Source organism: Diorhabda sublineata, chromosome X, assembly GCF_026230105.1.
Source record: "Diorhabda sublineata isolate icDioSubl1.1 chromosome X, icDioSubl1.1, whole genome shotgun sequence".
In the NCBI taxonomy this organism is placed as follows: domain Eukaryota; kingdom Metazoa; phylum Arthropoda; class Insecta; order Coleoptera; family Chrysomelidae; genus Diorhabda; species Diorhabda sublineata.
In genome coordinates this window covers 19,059,688-19,085,145 of record NC_079485.1, presented here as the reverse complement: position 1 = coordinate 19,085,145, position 25,458 = coordinate 19,059,688, and the positions used below count along the sequence as shown (strand labels likewise).

Sequence of the window (25,458 nt, the reverse complement as noted above, 5' to 3'; positions counted from 1 at the left end):
TTCGCGAACACGTTTCATGTAGATAATTCACTGTAACACTCTAAAAGTTATATATTCTATTCTTCTAGTAATTATATAAAAATATATACACGCAAACAGAAGGTTGCAACATTCTAAGAATATGATATCTTTATATACATAAATAAGTTTTAATTGTAAAATTCATTTCAAGATCGTTTCTGGTTCATCTATCCCAGTAATAAGTTCTTGTATAGATTCCAATATCGTTTATCAACACACATGGATCAATGAATCCGTTAAATCATAAAGGATACCAAACAATAGCTTCCTTTCATGTAATTGTTTTTTAGCGGATTAAATATGTACCGTGTGCTGCGCATTCTCTTAATTTAGTAGGCCATTGTGCTGTAGAATAGTTTGCGGAATCAGTTTCATTTTTGGGCTGCTGCAGGAATTTCACCATTTTTACAGAGCATCGACACACCTAGGTAGATAATTCTAAAGGAGCATTTCCTTTTACAGCATGACGCATGCCGAGTTGTAAGTGGAAATCAAAAGGGCATTATTTTCAGTTTACATAAAATTACTAATTACAGTGATAGAATGAAGCAAATGCTTTAAAAGAAAAGCAAAATTCTCTTGATACCACATTCATCGTAATAGTATGAGGTAAAATATTTGAAAGATTTAACAAAGTAAGTAAAAAACTGCAGTCTAAAACGACAAATCTTGGGAAGATAATAATTAACTATGATACTTTTTGTGAGCTTTTTTCAAGAAAGCAGAAACAATTACGACAAATTAGAAAGGACAGAGAAAAGCAAATGTAAGAAAGAGTACAGGATGGATACTCAACGTAAAAGAAATAAATATAAACATTCTGGGTGAACTCAGCAGTGACATTTTTTATACGATCTGACAACTTTCGATTGAATGCAGTTATTATAATATTAGATACATTGCAGCGAAGTGGTGAAAAATATACTGAGCTCCTTGAAAGGTTCGGATTTTTAGAGGTATTAAAAGAACGGGCACATACAGAAATTATAAAACTAGCGGAATACTTATTGATTGTGTCGTAATAGAAGTGTGTTTAAATTAAATCATTTTTGATGCAAAACACTGAAGAAATCAAAGCAAGTATCTCTCTTATTTACATAATCAAGTTTGTGAGTCACTTGGATTCTTAGGTACCTAACATTGAAATTGCCCTGAGAATAGTATTATGCGCTACTGCTATTAACTACACGAGACAAAGATCTTTCTCTACTCTCCGTAGTGTGGAGAATACGGCCAATACCTCGTCATGATAAACTTTCATCACTGGCACTAATAAACATTGAGGGGAGGCTGACTCAGAAGATTCATTATGATGACATCGAACGGAAAAAATGTTGTGGGCGCTAGTCTTATGGTCGAGGATGGTGATGAGGTAGTACAATAAGGTAGTACAATAAATAGTAGTACAATAAATAACTACTTAAACTTACTATATATATATATATATATATATATATATATATATATATATATATATATATATATATATATATATATGTGTGTGTGTGTGTGTGTGTGTGTGTGTAAAATTTCATGACATTTCGATTAGTCAGAAAAAAGTGAGTTAATTTATCATTGTTTCTTGATGAAAAAAATACTGTACAAACTCAGCAATGGCATCAAAAGTGTTATCCAGCGTGCCGAATCTCTAGAGGCAGCTTAGCTCCGTTGAGATGTAGGCGTTCGAGAACGGCTCGCTGGTTCGGGACGGAATGAATTTTTCATCGATTCAAAACGTCTCGACTGGGTTCCAGTACGTATGTTGGTTTTTCATAAAACATGTTCCAGGTATATCGTAGTAGATACATACAAAATATCTAGTTTTATATTAAAACCTAGTGTTTGTCTTGGTTGTCAAAATATTTCATGTTAGCTGTATTTCTGAGATTAAAAGTCTGCAAAGTTATCGAAAAAAATATTAATATGAGTGCAGAGGGTTTTTAGGTTGTAGATAAACTCTTTTTTTAAAGCGTCATTCTCTCCTCAAGCCTTAGGATAGGTGTGGTTGGCCGAAATATATTGCTTTGTTTGCTTGGAATATATAATTTTAGAGGCAGTATCACGTACTATATGGGATGCGTTCCACTAAGCATTCACGGCACCTGAAATACTCTGTAAAAGTATGTAAATAGTTGAGCACTCCCCTAAAAAATTCAATTACTTACAAATTATAAAATATCTTCTTAAAGCTTTCGCTTTTTTTTTTCTTCTGTTTTGACATTTCTTAATATTTATCCCAACGTTCAAAACGCCTTATCCATCCACTTAGGTTTACGACTAAAACGCTCTGGATTAAGTGGAACGGGAAAGATCGTGGTCATGAACGTGATTGTCGTGAGTGCTTAGTGGAATACAACCATGGAGTCATGTTTGTGAATCTAAAATTCGAAGCTGCTGCAGCAGCAATGGCCGTACTTCGTAGCGGGAAGTCCAAGGAACGTGAGTTCACTATTTAATCCATAAAATTGCTAAAAGTGTTTCAAGACAGCATTTTTTAAACCCATTCTTCAAAAAACTTGCAGTAATAAAATTGCATATTGGAGTTATTTTTAAGCAATTAACATATGTAGGTCTGGAATAATTTTTCAATAAAGGTTTTTAAGAAAATTAGAACATTTTTTTCAAGATAATTCTAATGCGCTTCATTCAAGAATTAATTCTGCCGTTTTAAATGAGCAAAAAGTTTCTGATATTCATTGATATTGTCGTTTTTAACATTGAGTAAATTGATGTATTGGTTTTTCTGGTTTATTATGTATTTAAGTACCAACTTCAATTTAACTACACCTGTACCTCGATTTACACGGTACTTGTTTTACACGTTTCCGCTTTTACACAGTTTTCCAAATAAGTTTTTTTTGTTTTTATCGCACTCTACTAAATGCTACTGTGATTGAACACGTACACACATCTCACGAGTTTATGTGCGGACTTGCTGCACACGCACACTGTGTCTGTATTTCTTCGCATAAAATTAAAGTTTTATCTACGGAAAATTGTATTTGAGTGAGTGAGTATTCTGTTTAAAGTATTGTAATTAAATAAAAAAACAGTGTTTCCGTAATATAATACATATTTTAACCTGTCAATGCATTTTATTTTTATTCAAGCAAGCGGTTCATTTACATTGTTTCTTTTGAATAATTTCTAGGAAGATCTATTTATTCATTTGTTTTGATTCTTTACTTTCTAAGTGTTTTTAGAAATTTTTTGGGATATGTAAGAAGTTTGTGTGACGCAGTTTAGTTCAGTTTATAATTAATAGTCGTAGTGAACAGACCGAAATAGAAAGTAATCGAAGAATTCAAATAAATTAATTTAGTTAAGTGTTAGTGATAAGTGAATTATTATATCTCTCTTGCAAGTGAAACTTAAGGTTAGGAAAACAAATGTAAAATGGTGAATTGTCCTGATGAAAAGCACTTTCTTTTTAGCAATTTCTCCCTTTACTTTAAATAATATGTAATATTCTATAATTTTTTCACCTTTTTGAAAATAGTAGATGAACTCAATCCCATGACTATCCAAAAAAACGATTTCCATCACTTTTCCGGTCGCTGAAACCATATTTATCTTTTTCAGAACAGGTTCGCTCTTTGGCAATCCACTGTATTGACTATTTTTTCCATTACACGAGTTTAGTGGTGGATTCAGGTTTAATTTACAGTTGTAAACCGACTCATTTCGCTGAAACCGTGTTAATTAGGGGCCTAGAAAATATTAATTCGAATGCGTTTTAGGTCCAAAGTGAGCAAACGTGGCACCCAACGCGCGGATAACTTTTGCATGCATAATTCTTCAGTCCGTATATGGTGAACTTTTTCGATGATATCGATGATACTTGCAGCTGTTGTTCGTGAAATTTTCGTGAAAATTTTCATGTCGAGGCTGAAAACTTTCAGATAATCCTTATAGTACACATGTATTTGCTTAAAAACAGGTAAAAAGTAGCTTCAGTGATCTTCATATTGAACACCTTACTATCACTCCACAATCATATACAATAACACTGTCTGACGCGCGTTTCGTTAACAAAGTTACTATCATCAGAGACCAAATTTATAAGTCACTTTAATTATGTAACAGTTAATTCAGTATCCTATAAGTAATAATCGTCGAATATCACAATTTGAAGTTTTCTAAAGGTAGGTACTGAAATAAATACATCACAATACATTTATTTTCTTTATTCAACAGAAATCATCGAATCACAAATAAAAAATGGAAAATTTAGTGTTAAGATCGGATATCAAAAAGTGATTCGAGAGATATAAAAAACAGTGTTTTATAACCTGTTTACAGAAAAAAGGTTCACATTTCAAAATTACTCTATGATATACATATACAAGTTACGTTTAAGTAAAATAAGTAGTTGAAACCAAACATCAATAAATAGACAATCAAGAATTCAACTAAAATTAAATCTTAATTAGACACCTGACATTAGAAAGTAAATATTTTGCCAGATCCGTATTAGAGTGAATTTAAATATATTCAAAATTTGATGACAAATTTATCTTAATTGAATAATACAATTAAAAATGCATTTTTGCTCAAAGCTATCCAATAGCAGAATATGTATATATTTGGCAAATGAAAATTAATTAACAATCACGGTAAAACTCAAATTAAGCAACAGATTATAAAGGTGTATCGACTAGTAACTCCTAGTCAAAGATTAATCTTATCCAATGTCTTTCTCCCACTCGATTCTTTAATCGGAATCAAAAGAGCTAGGAGTTAATTCCCTGTCACCCCTAACCTTCCTAAGAATAGATACAGCATCAGCCTGTAACATTCCCACTGGCAAGCTATTCAGCATTCTACAGGCCATCAATTCAATCTCTCCACCTTATAAGCTCGTCGCCATATGTACAGACTCACTTGCCTCTATTTTATCCATCCATAATATATTTACCGAACATCCTATTGTCCAATCAATACATGACTCCTACCAGCTTATCTCATCCCAAGGAATAGCAGTTACTTTAATTTGGTTACCTTCCCACATTGGCATCGAAGGCAACGAACTTGCAGACCAACAGGCAAAAATTGCAACTACATCTACCGTCACCGACAATGTAATTATTGGAAAGGATTTAAAATCACAACTCAAAAGAAAATCCAGATTTACATGGCATTGGGACAATATTACCACATCCCTACGTCAAATACAGCGCTCAATTGGTAATCAACCTATTATCTTCGCTAGTCTCTCAAGGCAAGACTTCACTGCGAAAAGAAGAGTAAGAATCGGCTATTCAAAACTTACTCATGGATACTTTAAGACTACTACTCCCAGACCATTTTGCTTCAGCTGCAACGCATATCTAACCATGAAGCACATTTTGAACGAGTATCGCAAATATACCGTCGAAAGACAACAGTTTCAGCTTAGCCTAAACTACAATGAAGTCCTTAACAACTCGGAACGAATTACCTCTCTACTTCAGTTTCTCAAAGAGTACAACTTTACCACAAACTATAGAACAACTGTGTTACTGTGTATTCATATTGTATGCTTGTATCAATGAACCATTTCATATTTAATGTTTTTACTTCGAGGACTAGTTAAAATAAATCCTTTGTTTGTCGTTTTGGAAATTCTTGAGGAAATTCGGAAAATTAGTCTTAAAAATCTCATTATTATAACCATTTCCCAAACTTAACTACCAGCATTCTGCTAACGATACTCCAATCACCCTATATCATTCTTATGAAAGAACTACTCGCCTACAGAAATATCATCATAAATGTTATTTCATGTGGATCCCTCCCCATACCGAGATAGAAGAAAATGGGAGAGTATGTAGATCCAATAGTAAAAAATGAATGCCCCAACCAACAATCGGAAAAGAATGACTTTATTGTACAAAAGCAGAATCCAACAAAAGAAGCATCAAGGCACAAGACACCCAAATCCTACGAAGTCGGTCCAAATTATAACGACTGGAACTCTAATAACATAAGTAGAAGTGACTCTTTCCCGTATTTGTATCACATATGACTACCTACTACAGGGAAAACATAAACCAATGTGTGAACTGTCCAAAAGATAGTTAACTGTAAAACACCACTTAATTCACCGTATTAAATACGACAAGGAACGAAAGAAGAATCAACTACCACATTCACTGGAGAAGCTATTACAAGAAGACAAATAGAAACGAAGTTATCTGAAAGACTGCAAATTAACTAGTAAAATCTAGAGACCATTGTGTTAATTTAAATTAACACAATGTTTTCGTTTTCTAATTTTGGATTAACTCGTCAGGCCTTAAGCATACTGATTGGGTCATTGGAGATATAATAATGGGTGAATCACGATTCTTGATTCATGAAGAAAAATAATTTTCCCAGGACCGGTATCTTGAAGTCATTTTACATAGATCATTGTTGCTAAGAAAGTTAATGTTTTCATTGAGTAGAATGAAATGTGACGTTTCTGTAGAAAAATGGCAGTTCCGTGTGTTACGTATATGACACTTCACAGTGCCATGTACTAGCTTGAATGTTCTATGGTCATCTGGCAAGTGACAGTTGGGAAGCGGGACCCTTAGATAGTTAGGTTAGAACATATAGAAGATCGAAGTAAAACATGTTCTCAAACTAATCGTGTTTTATTTAAATAATAATATCAAAGCTAACCTGAAACATGGTGTCAGGTGTGGGGTCTGATATATTAGAATACGCATCAAAATATTATTTAGTTGTAGTCGATTACTACAGCAATTGGATTGAATTGAAAGAAATTCAAAGAAAAAGTATAGATGAAATCTTAAAACAATTAAAAGTAATATTTTCTAATTTTGGGTTACCTGCAAAGTTTATATCTGATAACAATCCCTACAACAGCTTTAAATTTAAAGAATTTTGTAATCAATACAATATACAATGTGTTTTTACGAGTCCCAGGTACCCAAAATCGAATGGGTTGGCTGAAAAAGCCGCACACATATGTAAACAGTTATTAAAAAAGTGTAACAATGAAGACGAAATATTTGTTCATTTGTTGAATTACAGAGTTACACCACTATGTGGTCTTGAGACCTCACCTTCAGAGTTATTACAAAGTAGGTTACTAAGAACAGGTTTGCCTATATCCAACAGATTATTGGAACCCAAAACCACTAACGAGTATGGAAAAAAAGTAGAAAGAAAGTTGGCAGTAAAAAGCTATCATGATAAATCTGCACGTAGCAGCTCAGATTTTAACGAAAATCAAGATATACTATTTAAATTGAAAAAGGATGGGTATTGGACACCGGGAAAAGTCTTATCAAATACTAATTCTCCACGATCATACTTGGTGAGTGATGAAAATGGCAGAGTTTATAAAAGAAATTCTTCCTTTCTAAAAAATACAAAAAATCCAACGGTTATAAATGCGTCAAACAACAACGAAAATATAAACATAAACTGTAAACCTAGTAGTGCTGATGAATCAAGTGAGAACACTTGTTTGTCTAATAGCACTGATGTATATAATGAAAACGATTGTGGAACTAATAATAATAAAACGGCAAATGAATGTACAAGTGTCAAGGAAGCAAATAGCAAATGCACAAGATCAAGTAGGGTCGTCAATGTACCAAATAGGTTAAGAGACTATTATACATAGCGGAAAAAATATTATTATTAGTTTCATGTCTAGTTTATAGTATTAGTTAGTTAGTATTTCAATTATTTCAATATAAGTCCAAAAAGGGGAGATGTTACGTATATGACACTTCACAGTGCCATGTACTAGCTTGAATGTTCTATGGTCATCTGGTAAGTGACAGTTGGGAAGCGGGACCCTTAGATAGTTAGGTTAGAACATATAGAAGATCGAAGTAAAACGTGTTCTCAAACTAATCGTGTTTTATTTAAATAATAATATCAAAGCTAACCTGAAACAGCGTGTAAAAACAACAAATTGTATTTTGTGCTTCCTAATTTCTACTTAAACAATTTATGACAGAAACAATTTCCTACCAACATGCTGAAAACTTCCTTGATATTTCAACTTTAAAGGCAACAATGTTGCATGATAATTCTTCAAATGCTGAAAATTTCACAAATATTGAAAACAAAACTGAAGTTATTGATATGACTAATTTTATTCCTTGGAATTAATAGATATAATTCTTTAAGGTACGAGTGTGTGACTTGCACTTGCCTATAAGTTAATATCGTCTGCTTATATTTTATAAGTATAAATGTCATCTTCGCGCATGGAACACAAAACATTTTATAATATTTTCTATACGTTTTTTATTAAGGAATGCATTACCAGAGAATTTTTGACTTTTTATACAATATAAACTTATTTTGAAGAACCAGATTAGTTGCAAGGTTGATAATAAAGATGAGTTTGATCTATATGTGTAAGGCTCATGTAATAATCAGATATTCGACTTGATTGAGGGTGAACTTAAATTACATCAATCTGAGAACCAATCTTCAAGTACAACAGAAAGTTCAATAAATTTGGATGCCACATTAAATTAATCTGCTAGTCAAAATTTGGAAGGAACCAAAAATTAATACAACATAAAGAGAAGAAAACGTAGAAGTAACAGCTTTAAAAAAACTGCAAGAAATACTGACAAAAATAATTTGAGTTTTGTATGTAAAGTTCATAGAATAAAAAATAATTACCTAACATGTGATAGCTGCTAAATAGATATCACAATTTTGTTCTGATAAACTATAACAAACATGTTCTGTAAGTAGGTATTCAGGATTTATTCATGTATCACATATTTAATGCCATCCTAAGATTAAAATTTTGGCCTGATCAATTAAAAACTGCCATAATCATTCTAATAAAAGCCGGGAAAATTTTAATTGAATTATCCCACCGTCCAATCAGCTTGCGACCCATATCAAAAACATTAGAAAGACTGTTATTTAACAGAATACACTCTGATCTATCAGCCAATCTGTGGATTTCCTTTTACCAATTCAACAAATACTAATGTCATAATTTAGGTAATTGAACAAAAACTGTATTGCACCTCAGTATTTTTAGACGTGAACCAAATATTTAATTAGGTTAGGCTTCCTGGACTCCTCTACAAAATTAAACAAATCCTACTGTAGAAGTAATCTTAAAGTCATACTCAAACAGACGGTTCAAAACTGAAGTAGGCAAAACAATCCACTAGCGTAGTGTTCTACGTTCATTATACAGTTAACTGCAGACTGTGTAAGAAATTTAAAGAAAGTTAAGAGGACATCGAAACTGATTATAAAAAGAGACGCAATCTCAAAACATTTAAAGAGTCAATGAATGATCGAAGGAAACTCAGAAGAAAAAAAGTAATTAACTAAACTGATAAAATTTTGTGCAATAAGTAAAAAAAAATAGAAAGTAGCGAATGTTATAAAGGACGTCAGCAAGATGAAACCAGCAGCCAAACTTATGACAACCTTCCAAGAGAAAAAAAAATGAGGAACTAATGAAAACACACCTTTGCAATGGAAATGAAAGCAAAATGTGTCAAGAACCAAAAATGAAAAGAAAAGATGATTTTGAACATTTTGAAACAAAAGTAGACCAAATGTTAGAAAATAATGCAAATAAGACATAGATGTAGAACTATTTAATATGTACAAAAATAAAATGAAATTATAATTTCAAGTTAATAAAAGTTTCCATTAATAACATGCTAGTGCCCAATAATTAACTCAAATCTTTTCAGGTTTTTTGATATTTTCTAGAAGGACTGTAATGTTAGGAATAATTGGTACAAATAGAACGTTCCTTTTCAAAAAGAAAACTCTTATATGCTTTGAGCCCCTGAAATACTCTGTATATTACAAAATAATTTATGAAGTTCTTGACGTTCTAAAAATTTGTTATCATCTTTAGTCCCTCTCTAGACAACAAATTACATAATAATATATAGCCGTCGATTGGCTTTTAGTCTGATGGCTGCAATTACAAAGAGAAAAAACATAGTCTGTCAATTATAGTTTTGATCTAAGTTAATCTCATCAAAACTACAATATGCCTTCTTCCTCTCTCAATCTCCAATCCAAGCTGAACTTGAAATTTTGTTCTGCAATTTAAAGTGACGATGGAGCCAGTTAGTATCTGCTGATATGAGGAGTTTCATACAAATTAAATAGTAGCATTAAATGCTCTTAAATTCGGATTAGATACTTCAAATGAGTAGGCATCAAGGCGATAGATTATGCTTTTCTACAAAGATTATGAGTTCATCAAAGATGTCTGTATAGACGTTACCTTCTTCAATAGAGACTTAATTCAATATTCGTCGAGGCATATAGCCAGGATTAAAAACAAAAACTAACAACTAGATAAACTTTGATAAAAAAAATGTAAGAGGAAAACATATAAAGAGCTAGAGATTTTTATTTATATAAAGGTATTCGAAAATGCAGAGCTAGATTTCCATTGATGAGAGATTATTAGTTACTATCCAAAAACTGGAATGGCTTAAATCAAGTAAATCACAGAAATACATACATAAACTATAAGTATGGAATGACTAGATGGATGAGATAATATAATATTATGTAAACACGTCTTTGATATTTTGAAACTGTCTAATGGCTAGATCCACTGGTAACTGGAATTTAAATCCTGACAAGGTATCCAAACTTCTTAGACTATCCTGGAAACCTAAAAAATGAAACCAATTGAAATATGTAATTTACATGTAAAAATACTTAAAATATTTTTCCATGATAAATGAGTCAAATTTTCTCTCAACAAAGTGTGCAAAATGTTGCAAATTTTATATGATACCTAATTGAAATACAATTGCCTGTAGAATATTTACATAATTTTCTGCCAATTACACTTACTTACAAAATTGAAACTTTGGAGGCTCTCGCGCGAAATAAGATATATATTTTTTGATATTGGTAGAGTATGACAAAAGCAACAGTACCCTTCTTTATATGTATTTCAATGAAAATTTAAAGAAATTTGAGTTCAAAGTTCGCTTCTTTAACATGAGTTCTTATGGGAGTCATAGTTAAATTCTGTGATTACAAATTAAATCAGAATTGCAGTGATATATGAGCACATATATTTGATTGGTAAGAAGTTAATCTTTCTAACAGTTATAGAACAAAAATGAGAGTTATTAGTTAAACATTGTTATATTTCAATGCACATCAAGTATCTATCCAGTGGCTCATTTTTACACTGTGGTGATATTATTTGTATAGTTACTGACAGGTCAATGTCTCTTTTTCTGAGCTCACATGTAGAGCTTATAAAATATTTTGAAATATTCCAAAATGAAATAGTTTTATTTAGATTGGAAACAAATTTTTCTTACTGATTTTTTGAAATCTGAATTTTCCTTTTATTACGAAAAATAATTGATATATTAGATATCTGTTCAGTTATATTTTGAAAATACAAATTCAACTTTTTATGTGTTACAATATATGCTCCTATCTACCCATATCTACTTCTTCTCCATTTCTAGAGCTCTGCATGGTAGGTTACCACTAGATGAAACCTAGGTCATTGCTATTATCACAAGACCATCTCTGAGTTGCAGGATCACAGTATTTAAAAAATAAGTTCTCTTATTTTCTCTCCAACATATGTACACCTGTATTTGGTGTTTCCATTGTATAACTATTTCATACCATTTTTTAAATATATATTATAGGGTGTTACTAGTTTCTTTTTCATTTATTTGATTTTTAAATTTAGTTTCTCAAAAAACTGATTGCTTCCAATTTAATATTGTTCATCCCATCTTAGTATAAATTGTATATAACTTAACTAAGGCTACACAACCTAAGGAGGAGTTTTCAACTAGGGACTTGATTTGGAAAATATTTATCATATGGTTTTAGTAATATATAATGTGAGTACATTTTGTACAACAAAAATTTTTATTTGAAGTATTCATATTACTTTTTCACCTAATCAAAAAACCTAACCTTATGGATACATGGTCTTGTTTACATTTATTTATTCATTTTATCTTAAAAAAGGTTTTACCTGTCTTAGCAAGGTAACTCCAAGGCTGATAATACATTTTCGTAAGATGGTTACATGTAAATATCAATGTTAACCATGGTACAAGTTTGTTTGCGCTAGAAATACACAATATTACTATTAAATAATATATTCAAAGTTCAATTTACTTACTTGAGGGCAGCACAAATAAATGCTTTGAAATGAGAGTCTGGACTTCTTTTGTAGGGAGTATGTGTGGATATAATACTGCCGATACAACATAACATATTCTGTTTATTCGAAAATGGTGAAGCGCCAGCTATATCCAAATTAAAACTTTGCGAAAGCTTTCTTGCTGGGGTGGAATTGAATTTTTCCCCATTCTTCATCTTATAATATTCTAGAATGATCTCCCACGCATGAATCTGGGTACCACTCAATGAGTTTCTTCTAGGGAAACAACCAATCAATGGAACAAGGCTGTTGCTGTGAGGAGCATAAGCACCATGTTGCATTAGATCTCTTATACAGGAAGCTAAGTATTTACGTACTGCTGTAGTTAACTTTACATTACATAATACACTTTGTGAATCAGAATCACTGCTGTAATCACCATCTTGATCTTTTCTGAATTCACTTTGTTCAGCCAGTTCTTTAACTCTTGCAATAGCCATTTCCAACTTCGCCCTAAGGTCACTGGAACAAATGTTGAAAATCATTAACAAGACAATTTAATTTGAATCAATAAAGGGGAAAATGAAAAAATATGAATGTAAGACAATTAGTAATTAAAGCTCGATACATACAGTATCACTTACCCCCAATGATTGATTTTCATGGAATTTTTCAAATCATTTTTGGCGAAGTGCTGTGGCTTACATCCCAATTGTAAAACAGCAAACATTTGTAAAATTGTAGCAGTTCTTTGTATAAGACCAATTGTAGTTTCTCCTTTGTATGGTTGTTTTAAGGAATGATACGAAAATTGGCAAGAACATTTGGAATGTTTTATATCAGTCTGTAAATACCCAATGAATCTTTCTAAATCAGCTATTTGAGTTTTTAATTGTGACACCAAATGTTCTTTTACTTTCAAAGGACTCACAAGCTGATCAAAAGCCATATTTATTTGCTTACAAACATCTGCTTGAGACATCTAAAATTACAATTTGATGAGCATATGACTGATAAATTGCACACTTCTTACCTGGTAAAAACTCTGTTCATCAAGTTCTAAATTCATTCTGGTCTTTAATTCATTCAGAATGATTCTTTGTCTCTCAACCAACATATCTTGAGGAATACCAGCTTCTCCATTTTCAAACGCATATTGTTCTAATTCTCGTAACTGGCTTTTAAGTTTGTCAATTAATTCTTTTTGTTGTGATCTCCTCAATCTCACAGCTTCTGCTAAACTGGCCTCATCCATACGTTCTTTAACATGACCCACATCTGGAATACCACGGAAAGCAAATTCTTCTAGGGATTTCAATAGGTCTTCTCTGTCTTCCTGTGGAGAATTTACAACTTGGCGTAAACGAAATTGAACCTGGGCAAAATGTGTTGTCAATGCAAATAAAGACGAATTAAGTAGCTCTTGTTCTTCTTCCAAAGTTCTGATTTTCTCCAGTACATTGCTAAAAAAATTCTCAATTTAAATGATCTATATTTGCTAAATTGATAGAGAGAATAATTTTCTTTATATAAGAAAGCCGGTGGTGATGTTAAGTTCCAGTAATATCTTTATTGGCTGTAATTATCACATAATATTTTAATTATCAGACAAGAATTTAAGTTCCTAAACCAAAACTTACTGATCCTGATGTTCAAAATCATAAACATCAAAATGTTTAAAGTCACTGTCTATTTCTTCGTTAGGGGCTCCAAGTGGATCCCACCGTTCCCCAGTTGGTTGTTCTTCCAAATTGTATTCAGATATTCCTACATCCATTGTCAACGTTTTGTATTAAATGTAACCTATATTTCATTTATGATGAGAGACTTTTCATAACTTCTTCGTTAAAATAACATTAAGTGGCAAAAAGATAACATCAGCTTTTTGTATTGTGTTTTAGATTCTACGTCAAATTAGGAATTGTCACAACTGTCATTTATTTGGTGTGAACAGTGTTGCCAGAGCTAGTACAATTGTACAATTTTAGTACATGTTAGTGTATTTTATACGCTAGTACATTTTTCCTTTTTTCTAATACATTTTCCACGCGTTCGCAAATATAAAGTTATTTTATATTTTCGTTTAATAAAATAAACTAGAAATTGTACTAGATTGTAGCAATAATTAGAAAACAGAGCCAAGTTGATTTATATCTAGATCGTGAGATTTTTGTACTGCATTGCTAATTTTATCGGTAAACTTTATATAATTTTTTCATCCTTAAAATAATAATTGACACAGTCTATAACATTTTTGGAAAAAAAAATTTAATTCAAACATGTTTATACATCTTTCTATAATTTTATTAAATTTGTTTGAAGTTGGTACAATCTAGTACATTTTCTAGTTCAATTTTTACATTCAGCTTTTAAGTTGTGGCAACACTGGGTGTGAAGTGTAAATTTAGTGTTCAATGCTATAGGGATCGTGCGTGAAATATAGAAGCAGCACTACTGTCGAAGTAAGCGCTCTCTAGTGTTTCTTTGCCGAAGATAGTGGGATCAAAACATTCAATAAAAACAGCATAAAATATTTATAAATAATAGAAAAAATAATAAAATATGGTTTTCAACCGGTTGTCAATAATATTATACGTGGTCAAAATGATGAAAAAGGGAAAAATTATTTAACTCTAATCATGTCTATGGTGTAGTTGAAAAACAAAATAATTTTGTGTCATAACCGCTAGTCGTGCTACAAACAAGTGTGTCAAATACTTATGATGTAAAAGTTTTGGTACATATAAAAATTAAAATAAACTATATTGCAATTAAATTAAAATTCTCAGTAATGTAGATATGTGAATTGAAATAATAATAAAAATATTTTATTTTAGCTTGGAAAGAATCGAAACATCAGTAATGGTGTATGTACCTGTAAAGTTGTGAGTGATATATTTTTGCTACAATCTGTGAATCAAAAATACAGTGTAGAAGTAGTCATAACCAAAGATTTATATACGTTTTACAAACAGAATGTTTGTTGTGATTTTAAAACTGCTTTAAATTTGAGTGTTTCAACCATTGAACAGTCAAACAGTAGAGAGTGGTTTAAACAACGTACTCTATGGATAACTGCCAGCAATGCCTACAAACTGAAAGGCCATCGTTTCAACGTAGAAAAAGTAATGACAGATTTATTAAATCCAAAGATTACTCAAAATGCTGAGATGATATATGGGAAGAAAAATGAAGATGTAGCTTTGAAAGAGTATAAACAATTACTTGATCCGAAGTGGGAGGTTGTCAAAGTCGGAGTGATAATAAATCTGCAACAACCATGGTTGAGTTGTTCTCCAGATGCTATTTTAGTATATGGAAAATAAGCTTGGCAAAAACAACTGGTTGAAATAAAATGTCCATACACCTGCCGGAAAATACCTGTTTGGGACAACGAACTTGAAAAGTCAAATGTTCCATATTTGAAATCAGATGAAAATGGGTTATATTTAAATCCAAGTCATTCAATTTATATTCAACTTAACTTAATTCTGAAACTGGAACAATTTTATTTCAGCGAATATATCCAAAGATTACATGCTAAATTCTATACTAAATCTAAGTAAAATTACTGTTAATAGCAAAATCAACAAGTTCTTGTTTATAATTATATTATGTATTGATCAGAGAGTTACATATGAAGTCACAGCTGATAACATATAATAAATGTGATGACGTCGCGGAAACGTGGAAGATGATAAAAACTGCATTTCTTTTAATAATTAATTCTTTGTTCTAACGTTACCTAATAAACATATATTGTAATTGTAATTTTTGTTTTTAAAAATCCAAATTCGAAGTTTTAATATATAATTGGCGCAGTCAGTAGGATACGCACGGGTTTCGGAAGTGAACAGTTTCGCATTATATCGGAAGTGAAATTCGGGATCTTGGAGTTTCTACACCTTAAGTGCGTATTACGAACTTATAAACTTTCGAAGTTGTGGCAACAGGAGCAGGGAATCAAGAAAAAGGACCAGAAAAGCAGAGCGCTCGAATCGACGAACAATCTGTAAGTGCCTTTTCCTTTTTACCTTTCCAAACCCCTCTGTATAAGGATTTTGGTAAAGATAGTTAAATTTTGTTCATTACGAATAAATTGCTTATTATAATAATTAATTTTAAATTATTTTCATGAGCGATATTGATGAAATAATTAACGGAATTTCAAATATAGGATTAGACAACAAAAATAATATTAACACTCAACGGAATATTAATAAACAATTCACTAATTCTTTCAAATCAATAAATTCAACTTTAAATATGTCTGAGATGAACTGGGATCTTTTAAAGTCTAGAATTGATAATATTAAACCGTATGACGGTAACAGTAACACGTTAAATAAATTTCTAATTAGGTGTGAAGACCTTATTAATGATTATCGGCAATTTAATGATGCACAATTATCTAAACACATATTCTAATCAGCTCAAGAAAAACTTATAGATAAAGCAGAAATATTAGTAGGTAATCGTGCTGAGTTAACAGATTGGCCGAGATTGAAAGAAGCCCTGATTCAGTGTTTCGCTGATCGTAGAAATATTGACTGTTTAGTACAAGAACTCACTAGAATGAAACCATTTAGGAACGAAACATTGATGAACTTTGGAAGTCGAATTCAATTATTAAGAAGTAGTATAGCGCAGAAAATTAGTAATAATCCTAACATAACTAACGTGGAGAAAGTGTGCCAAATAAACCATTATGATAAAACTGCACTTAGTACTTTTATAGCAGGTTGTAGTGGTACCTTAAGAAATAACTTGCATCTTAAAAATCCAGCCTCACTGGAAGATGCAATGGCCTATCTGAACGAATTTGAAAACTTTGAAAAATTATATGGCAATCTAAATGACAATAACCGAGCAACGACGTCCAGATTTAATAGTAATTATCGACAACCTTATTCACAACCAAGATACTATCCTGAAAACCAAACACAACCCTCTCTCCAACAACCCTATCATTCAGTTGACAATAATAAACCAGTTAATCAATTCCCCAGTCAACCTATTAACATCCAACCTAGACAAATGCCCCCCAGACAATACCCGACGAACAAACAAGTATTCGGACCTCCACAAAACGTTTTCAGACCAAACCAAAAACCCATGCACCAACTTCCTAAACCAACACCTGTGTCAACGACTTCAAGAAATTCTTCCACATTATCACAAAGACAAAGATGGCCAAATAATAACAATTATAATCGAAATCAACAATTTCGAAATTCTGGACAGAATTCAAATTTTACTTCCGAAGAGCTATTCACAAACGATTACGACCAATCAGACGAACAACATTACTATCAGAACCAAAATACGGACGATAATGATCAAAATCAAATGTACTATAACTATGACAAGACAGAAAATGAAAATTTTATCCAAACGAGCCAACAACAAGGAATACCTTAGTAGAAATTAACATTTCAACAGAAAACGCATTACCTTACATAGAAATTAATAATCCCATATTAAAATTACTTATAGATACCGGTAGTTCACGTTCAATTATTAAACCTGATATTATAGAAAAAACTTATCCAAATTCCGTTAATCGAATCAATGCACAAATTAAGACAGCTTTGGGTAGTCGAGATATTGTATATCAATCAACACTTAGAGCATTTCCTGAATTTCAGAATCCAAACTATTTCATCTCCTTTCTATTATTTGATTTCCACGAATATTTCGATGGTATTATAGGACTAAATGATTTAAGAAATATGAACTTTAATATTGATCTTATAAATAACATATTAATAGGACCAAATACTGAGATACCTCTCAGATATAAACGGAAAGAAAACTCAAATATATTATTCTCAGTAGAACCACAACAAAAAATTCTAAAGAAGTTACCTGTTTCTATTTTTAATGGAGAAATATTGATAAATGAAGGTAAAATAGGACCATTATATACCGCAAATTTTGACTGATGCCAGAAACGGATTTGCTCTTGTAGAAATCCAAAACAAAACAGGTCAAACAATTTCAGTTAATCTTAAAGAACCTTTAGAGGTAGAGTCATTTGAAAAAACTAGTTATGATACCTTTAATGTTAATTCGTTTCTACATTTAAATAACGAAGACAATAATAAATAAAAAAAAATATATCACAATTAATTAGGACAAACCACACGAACGCGGAAGAAAAAGCTGAAATATTAAAGCTTATTCGAAAAATTTCAGACATCTTCTTTAAACCAGGTGCTAAATTATTCTTCACGGCAAGAACAAAACACGAAATTAAAACGACCGACGAAATTCCTATACATTGTAAATCGTACAGATATCCCTATATTCATAAACAAGAAATAAATAACCAGATAGATGAAATGCTGGATAAAGGCATAATACGGCCCTCAACTTCACCATGGTCATCCCCTATTTGGATAGTCAATAAAAAAGAAGACCTATCGGGGAAACAAAAATATCGTCTAGTCATCGATTATCGGAAACTCAACGAAAAAACGATCCCAGATCGATATCCGATACCAAATATTAATTCGATTCTCGACAAACTGGGAAGATCAAACTATTTTTCAACTATTGACCTTTGGGCTGGTTTTCATCAAATCCAAATGGACAAAAATTCCATACCAAAAACAGCTTCTACTGTCGATAACAGCCATTATGAGTTTCTTAGAATACCGTTTGGGTTAAGAAACTCGACATCCACTTTTCAACGTGTTATGGATGAAATTTTAAAGAATCTCCAAAATAAATTGTGTATGGTCTATATGGACGACATAATAATATTCAGTACCGGACTTCAAGAACACCTTCAAAATTTAAAACTTGTTTTTTCGAAACTACGCGAAGCGAAACTTAAAATTCAATTAGAGAAATCAGAATTCCTACGAAAAGAGGTAGAATTTCTAGGTCATATAGTAACAACAGACGGGATAAAACCCAACCCAAAAAAAATCTCAGCTATTAAGAACTTTCCCTTACCAAAAACACAAAAAGAAATAAAATTTTTTCTAGGATTATTAGGATACTACCGTAAATTTATAAAAAATTTTGCTAAAATCACAAAACCCATGACTAAATGCCTGAAGAAAAACGAAAAAGTAATACATACAAAAGAATTTATAGATTGTTTTGAAACATGTAAAAATATTTTAACGTCTGAACCAGTTTTAATTTATCCGGATTTCGATAAAGAATTTGAAGTAACTACAGATAGTTCCAACTACGCAATAGGCGCAGTTCTTTCACAAAATAACCACCCTATATGCTATGCATCAAGGACTCTCAATCCAGCCGAAATAAACTATTCAACGATTCAGAAAGAACTCCTAGCAATAGTATGGAGCTGCAAATACTTTCGCCCATACCTTTTCGGCCGAAAATTCACAATATTTTCAGACCACAAGCCACTGCAATGGCTCTTCTCCATGAAAGACCCAAATTCTATGCTAGTCAGATGGAGATTGAAATTAGAAGAGTACGACTACGTCATCAAATATAAAAAAGGATCGTCGAACTCAGCCGCAGATGCCCTAAGTAGAAATCCATGCATAGAATTGAATGCTAGGGATAATGAATCAATAATAAATAACGTAGGAGATCCGGACGAAATTTAAAAATAAAGATCTTGAAAACTTTTGCGAACTTTACAAAATTGAACTTCACTTCACAACCGCTAGAAACAGCAATTCAAATAGCCCCGTGGAGAGGTTTCATTCCACACTTATGGAACATGTACGATGTTTAAGAGAACAAAATCGAAGTCTCACATCAGATCAATTGATAAAACGGGCCATACTTGGGTATAACAACTCAATTCATAGTGTCACCAAATATACACCGTTCGAGGTAATAAAGGGACACATAAATGACACAAACCCTTTTGACCTTAATGATCACATAATAATAATATCAGACTATGTACAAGCTCATAAACAAGCAACCACAAGACGAAAATATAACAGAGACTAATAAAACCATAAAAGAAAAGATTATTAATGATAGGATCGAAAAGCGCACCGAAGCCCCTGACTACAAAAACGAAAAAGTAGCCTATATTCGTACAAAAACAACAAACAAAAAACTTCCAAAATTCGAAAAATTGAAAATATTAGCTCAGACAAAAAATAAATTAATAACAGATAAAAACATTTATCACAAAGCAAGTGCAAGAAAACCCAAAACTAATAAAAAACAAATTTTTCAGGAAGATGGGGCAGATGAAAATAATATTCCTAGCACTTCTGGCAATACAAAAACTGCACAAGAGTAACGCTACTTAAGACATAGACCTAACTACTATCGATAATCCTTTATTACCGATACAATTAGGAGACTCCCGTCTCATATATAGTAAACATACCTTTATACATTATTTAAATTTAGAACCTATTATTAAGCAATTGTTCAACATTGAAAAACATTTTTTCATTATAAAAAATAATTTAGAAGTGAGAAATGCAACTAATGAAATCTCATATCATGCCTTATCTCAAGACATGCTGTTGAGAACAGAATTTCTCATCAAAATTACACGTACGAAACTTGATAATTTACAACCTCATATACGTAATAAAAGAAGTTTCTTTGACGGGGTCGGTCAACTACAAAAATGGTTGTTTGGTACACTTGATACCGATGACAGTAATAAATATGATAACGCAATAAAAATTCTAGAAACAAACCAACAAAACATGATTACGGAAATAAACTTACAAAGTTCACTTTCCAAGAATCTTATAAGAAATTACAATGTAACAATTCACACCTTATCAAAAAATCAAGAAAAATTTGCAAATTCTCTCGAAAAATTTCAAATCAGCGTGCAAAAATCAATCACTGAATCACACGAGTATTTAATCTTTCAAGCAATCATTTCACAAATAAATCTAGACTGTCAAAATATTATCACATTCTTAGATAATTTGGAAGACTCCATAGCTTTCGCAAAACTAAACACACTTCATCCTTCTATTATCCCTAGTCAAGAGTTACAAAAAACGCTAGAATATTTAAGGAAAATTTACCCTGACAACCAAATTACAAAATTTAAAAACATTCTAACATACTACCAATTTTTAGGCACAGTTTCGGTTGCTAATAATAAATTAATTTTTGCTATACATATACCGATTATCAAAGCCAAAGTCCTTAAATTATATCACCTCTTCCCCATCATTCAAAACAACCAAATATTCTCCCTAAAATACTCCTATCTGGCACGAAATAACTCGAATAATCAATTTATAGAAGAAATCTGTCCACTACTAGAAAATGTATATTTTTGCATCGAAGACCACTCTCCTGACGACAATTGCACCCTGCAGCTCCTCGAAAACCAATCGACTAAAGGTTGCCAAAAAATAAATTCAAAATTAGAAGAATCACTTACTGAACAAATCACACAAGACGAGATAATTATCATTCCAGCAAAAACGGAAAAAGTTTTTTCCAAATGCAACACAAACAAATATCTAGAAGTAAAAAAACCTACACTAATAAAAATACCAAAGTCATGTCAAATAGAAATCAACGCGAAAAAATTCTTCAACGACGTCAAAATACAACGAGGAAAAGCACTACTTCTTCCCAAACCAATTACGGAAGAATACGATACGATTGCAGAATACGAAACACCCAAAATGGAAAAAATCAATTTAGAAGACGTTCAAGAAATAAGCAGAATGACGATCAACTTATACCACTAAAAATCCCAATATCCAACCACTATCCCAAAATTTCTGGTAGCTTATCTTTACTAGCCATAATTTTATTTATACTGGGATGGATTTTTAAGAAGAAAATCAAGAAAACCCTGCAAAAATGCTGCAAAAACCAGAAAAAGAAAGAAAATTCAATAGAAGAGTACCCAGAAGAGTCCAAAATCGAACACCACTCCGTATTGTTCTCATCTTAGAGGGGAGGAGTTACATATGAAGTAACAGCTGATAACATATAATAAATGTGATGACTTCGCGGAAACGTGGAAGATAATAAAAACTGCATTTCTTTTAATAATTCATTCTTTGTTCTAACGTTACCTAATAAACATATATTGTAATTGTAATTTTTGTTTTAAAGAGATAACAATTTTCCATCGATGTCAAGTTACATAACTCTGATGGTTTTAAAATCTAGATAGAATTTAAAAATAATGGTAGTAATACGTTTTAATATTTTTAAAATTTTATTAAAATATTTATTTACTTGAAAATATATTAACTTAATTTATAAGAATTTAGAAAAAAAACTTTAAAAATGTTAAATTTTATACTAAATGTGATAAAATAGAAATATTTAACATTAAGAAAACTATTACTTAACTTACCTGATGTTCAAATAATAATAAAAAAATATTAAACATTTAATTTTTATTACTTTCTATAATAAAAACATTTATACAAATATTATGTATCGATTTATTCAATACAATTCCTAATTCAATATATTATTTACAATTTTTCTCAAAAAATTTTACTCAACTACTTCTTTCTCTTTAAACAATGGTTTCTGAACATTAATTAAGGCGCAGATGATAAAAACTATCTCATCAATATGAGGAAATAACGAATTTGGTACTTTAGATAGAATTTTAAAGTCCTTGATTCATTGATTAACACGTTCAATATGTATCCTTACAGAAGCGATATTGTATGTTTCGTCTACTTCTTCCGGGGTAAATTGATCTTTGTGACCAAAAGGAGGCATCACAAAAACAGCATTTTTATTTTCTACTTGAGTTTTTATCTGTGGAAAGCCTTTATTAGCAAGAACTACATCACCAGGCTCAATTAAATCGACTAAACCAAAATCATTCGTTATAAAGCAATCACCAGCACGACCACCATAACAGTTAGAAATAAAACTGATTAATCCACTTGGCGTACAACCCATCATAAATTTCACTGTATGATGATGCTTATATTCTGAATACATTAATACCCTTTGATTTACTTCTGGTGGTATTTCGGTATTAACTTCCGTGCAATCAATTATGACACGAGTTTCTGGGTAGTGTCGTTTGAATGATTCTGGTAGAGATGCTTGTATACTTGATTTTGAAGGCCAAAAAATAAATTTTTTCAGTAAAATATTCAATTCTTGTATATGTTTTACAAAGATCCTATGTGCTGAAGTTCGATGAATATTAAACAATACTGAAAGTGCCGTAAATGATAAACCAGTTTTTAATTCCATTAATGTAATTAATAAACTGTTTTTTTTTTATCTATTTTCGAGGCTTTACAGTCTGGAAGTAAAGTTAAGAGATATGAGAAAATTGCCAATGACACGCCCGTTAAACTGCTCATAACTACGTCTGTAGTAATTGAAGATAGTCTATGGAAGCCTTGACAACATTTTGTGAGATCCACATTTATTGGATCACAACTTGAGTCTCGGACATCCTTTGAAATTAGTATATTTGCTTCGCAATTCTTATCTTCTGTTTTCTTCATTGGAATATTAATCTGTACTGCTGCAGTACTTATACCTTCATGATAGTCCTGGTTGCAAAAAAAATATGTTAATTCTTCATACGTTTCATCTACAACTGTCTCCGTTTGACAACTTATGCTTCGTTGTACAGGTTTAAAAATAACACTTTCAATACCAGCATCAATCTGATTCTGATCAACACTATTAACATGCACATTATCACCTTGCTCCATTACTGAATTAATTGAATTGGTTATATTTATCGAATTTTCGGTTTCATTACTCATAAAAGATTTCTTAATATTCGAAACTTTCAATAATTCACGATTTTTGAACCGCTGGAAACGTCCCAAGGATTCTATATATTTTTTAATATTTTCACTTTCAGGAAAGATGGAAGGAATGTAAGATGGATCCGATTTTTCGTTGTTGATAAAATGAGAACTACAAATTCTCGTATTTTTATTTGGTTCCCAGTCTTTTGGATTTTTTCTGAAAATAAAACAAATTAAATGGTTAAGTTTTTATTATTACAAAAATATCATAAATATTAATAACTTAACTATCAAATTATAGTTTTTTATATGCCCGAGTTTAATCTGAACTTTTACTTTAATTTTATAATGAATTGTTGATTAATATTGAACTTACACATAATTTTTTACTGCTTTTATCCACTGTATTTTCCATGCGGCTCCAACATGCTATCTGGGAATTTATAAAATTTCACTTTCACATTAACCCTACGTTTTTGACGTGATGTATTATTACAACCACAGATGCAAAAATTCTTTCTTGAAGCTGACATAATTAAAATAATATCAATTAATTTTAAATTTTATTAATATAATATTAATTATTAAAAAATAAATCACGTGTGAAAATTTAATAAATGAGATATTCACCACTAGTTGGCGTAAAAGTCTAGATGCTCGATCCCTATTAGTAAATGAAAAACTTGAATCAAACCCATAGTTTCAAGCTTAGGTAGTTGATGGACACTCTACGTAAAAATGGATTCGAATGATAGAGGTAAGTTTTTGTTGATTCCGAAATTTTATGTCAAATTAACAATAGCTAAAGTTAGGGTCGAGTTAATTGGTTCAGCGACCGCGTTTCTTGTATATCAAGGTAATTAGGAATTCCTAATTCTTATTAGCAATTATTTGTAATTCATAATTGATATGAAATTCTCTACTCCAAAAATATAGGACAGGTATTTCTATTATACAAATATGCAGCAAGTAAAAGTAGGATATGTAAATATAGATAATAAGGGTAACTAGAAATTGCAACCATCCTGTATAACATAATAGAAATGTGCGAAGAATATACAAAACTATATATATGTATGTTTTTAAATGACATTTTTAAAAATATTAAACTGAATGATAGATATAATTTTTAACTATATATCCAAAATCAAAATTTCCAATTTACTCTTATTCTGTTATTAACTATATCCACTGAGATGAATCTTAAACAGCTGAAGTTTAGTCTTCGAATCAGTGCACATAAAATAATAAATTTTTTTAATTACTATCAATTCACCAAGCTGCTTTTATTGACAAACTTCTGGAAATAAAGAGCTCTTGTGTTTTATACATTAAATTACCACATGAATCTCTAATTCCAAACACTGTTATCAGCATAGCTTAAATCTGTACCTTTTTATGTGATAACATTTCCTTGTTTTCCCTTTGCTCCATTATTTAATTTAAAACGATATTTCAAAATGATATTTAATAAAGCGATATACTATACTGTTTATCAACCTAACCTCAAAAAATTGTGCAAAAGATACCGGCAACATAGTGTTAATAATAATAAAATTAAATATAGAGTAAGTGGAATGGTATTATCGAAAGAGAGAGAGAGAGCATCGATTTCCACTCTCTCTCTTT

General features: G+C 31.2%; 3 protein-coding genes across 3 annotated transcripts; 1 reads left to right on the top strand and 2 right to left on the bottom strand.

The window, feature by feature from the left end:
- The first annotated feature begins 6,676 nt into the window (after positions 1–6,676).
- Positions 6,677–7,642, top strand: LOC130451038 (uncharacterized). The gene has a single exon (XM_056789835.1). It carries the CDS (start codon positions 6,677–6,679, stop codon positions 7,640–7,642), a length of 966 nt encoding a protein of 321 aa, XP_056645813.1.
- Positions 7,643–10,369: 2,727 nt separating this feature from the next.
- On the bottom strand, positions 10,370–14,059 carry LOC130451503 (RUN domain-containing protein 1). Its single transcript, XM_056790544.1, has 6 exons — positions 13,777–14,059; positions 13,170–13,599; positions 12,781–13,118; positions 12,155–12,658; positions 12,005–12,099; positions 10,370–10,657 (listed from the first exon to the last, which is right to left on the bottom strand). The coding sequence occupies exons 1-6, from the start codon at positions 13,911–13,913 to the stop codon at positions 10,548–10,550; spliced, it is 1,614 nt and encodes a 537-aa protein (XP_056646522.1). The 5' UTR covers positions 13,914–14,059; the 3' UTR covers positions 10,370–10,547.
- An 8,664-nt stretch (positions 14,060–22,723) lies between these two features.
- On the bottom strand, positions 22,724–23,314 carry LOC130451037 (uncharacterized). The gene has a single exon (XM_056789834.1). The coding sequence runs from the start codon at positions 23,312–23,314 to the stop codon at positions 22,724–22,726; it is 591 nt and encodes a 196-aa protein (XP_056645812.1).
- Positions 23,315–25,458: the final 2,144 nt, after the last annotated feature.

Coding starts and splice junctions, on each gene's coding strand:
- LOC130451038 (XM_056789835.1), top strand. CDS start 6,677: ATGGTGTCAGGTGTGGGGTCTGATATATTAGAATACGCATCAAAATAT.
- LOC130451503 (XM_056790544.1), bottom strand. CDS start 13,913: ATGGATGTAGGAATATCTGAATACAATTTGGAAGAACAACCAACTGGG. Junction 12,100..12,154: donor TTTATTTGTGCTGCCCTCAA/GTAAGTAAATTG, acceptor GTGTATTTCTAG/CGCAAACAAACTTGTACCAT. Junction 10,658..12,004: donor GAGTTACCTTGCTAAGACAG/GTAAAACCTTTT, acceptor TTCATTTTTTAG/GTTTCCAGGATAGTCTAAGA.
- LOC130451037 (XM_056789834.1), bottom strand. CDS start 23,314: ATGGAATTAAAAACTGGTTTATCATTTACGGCACTTTCAGTATTGTTT.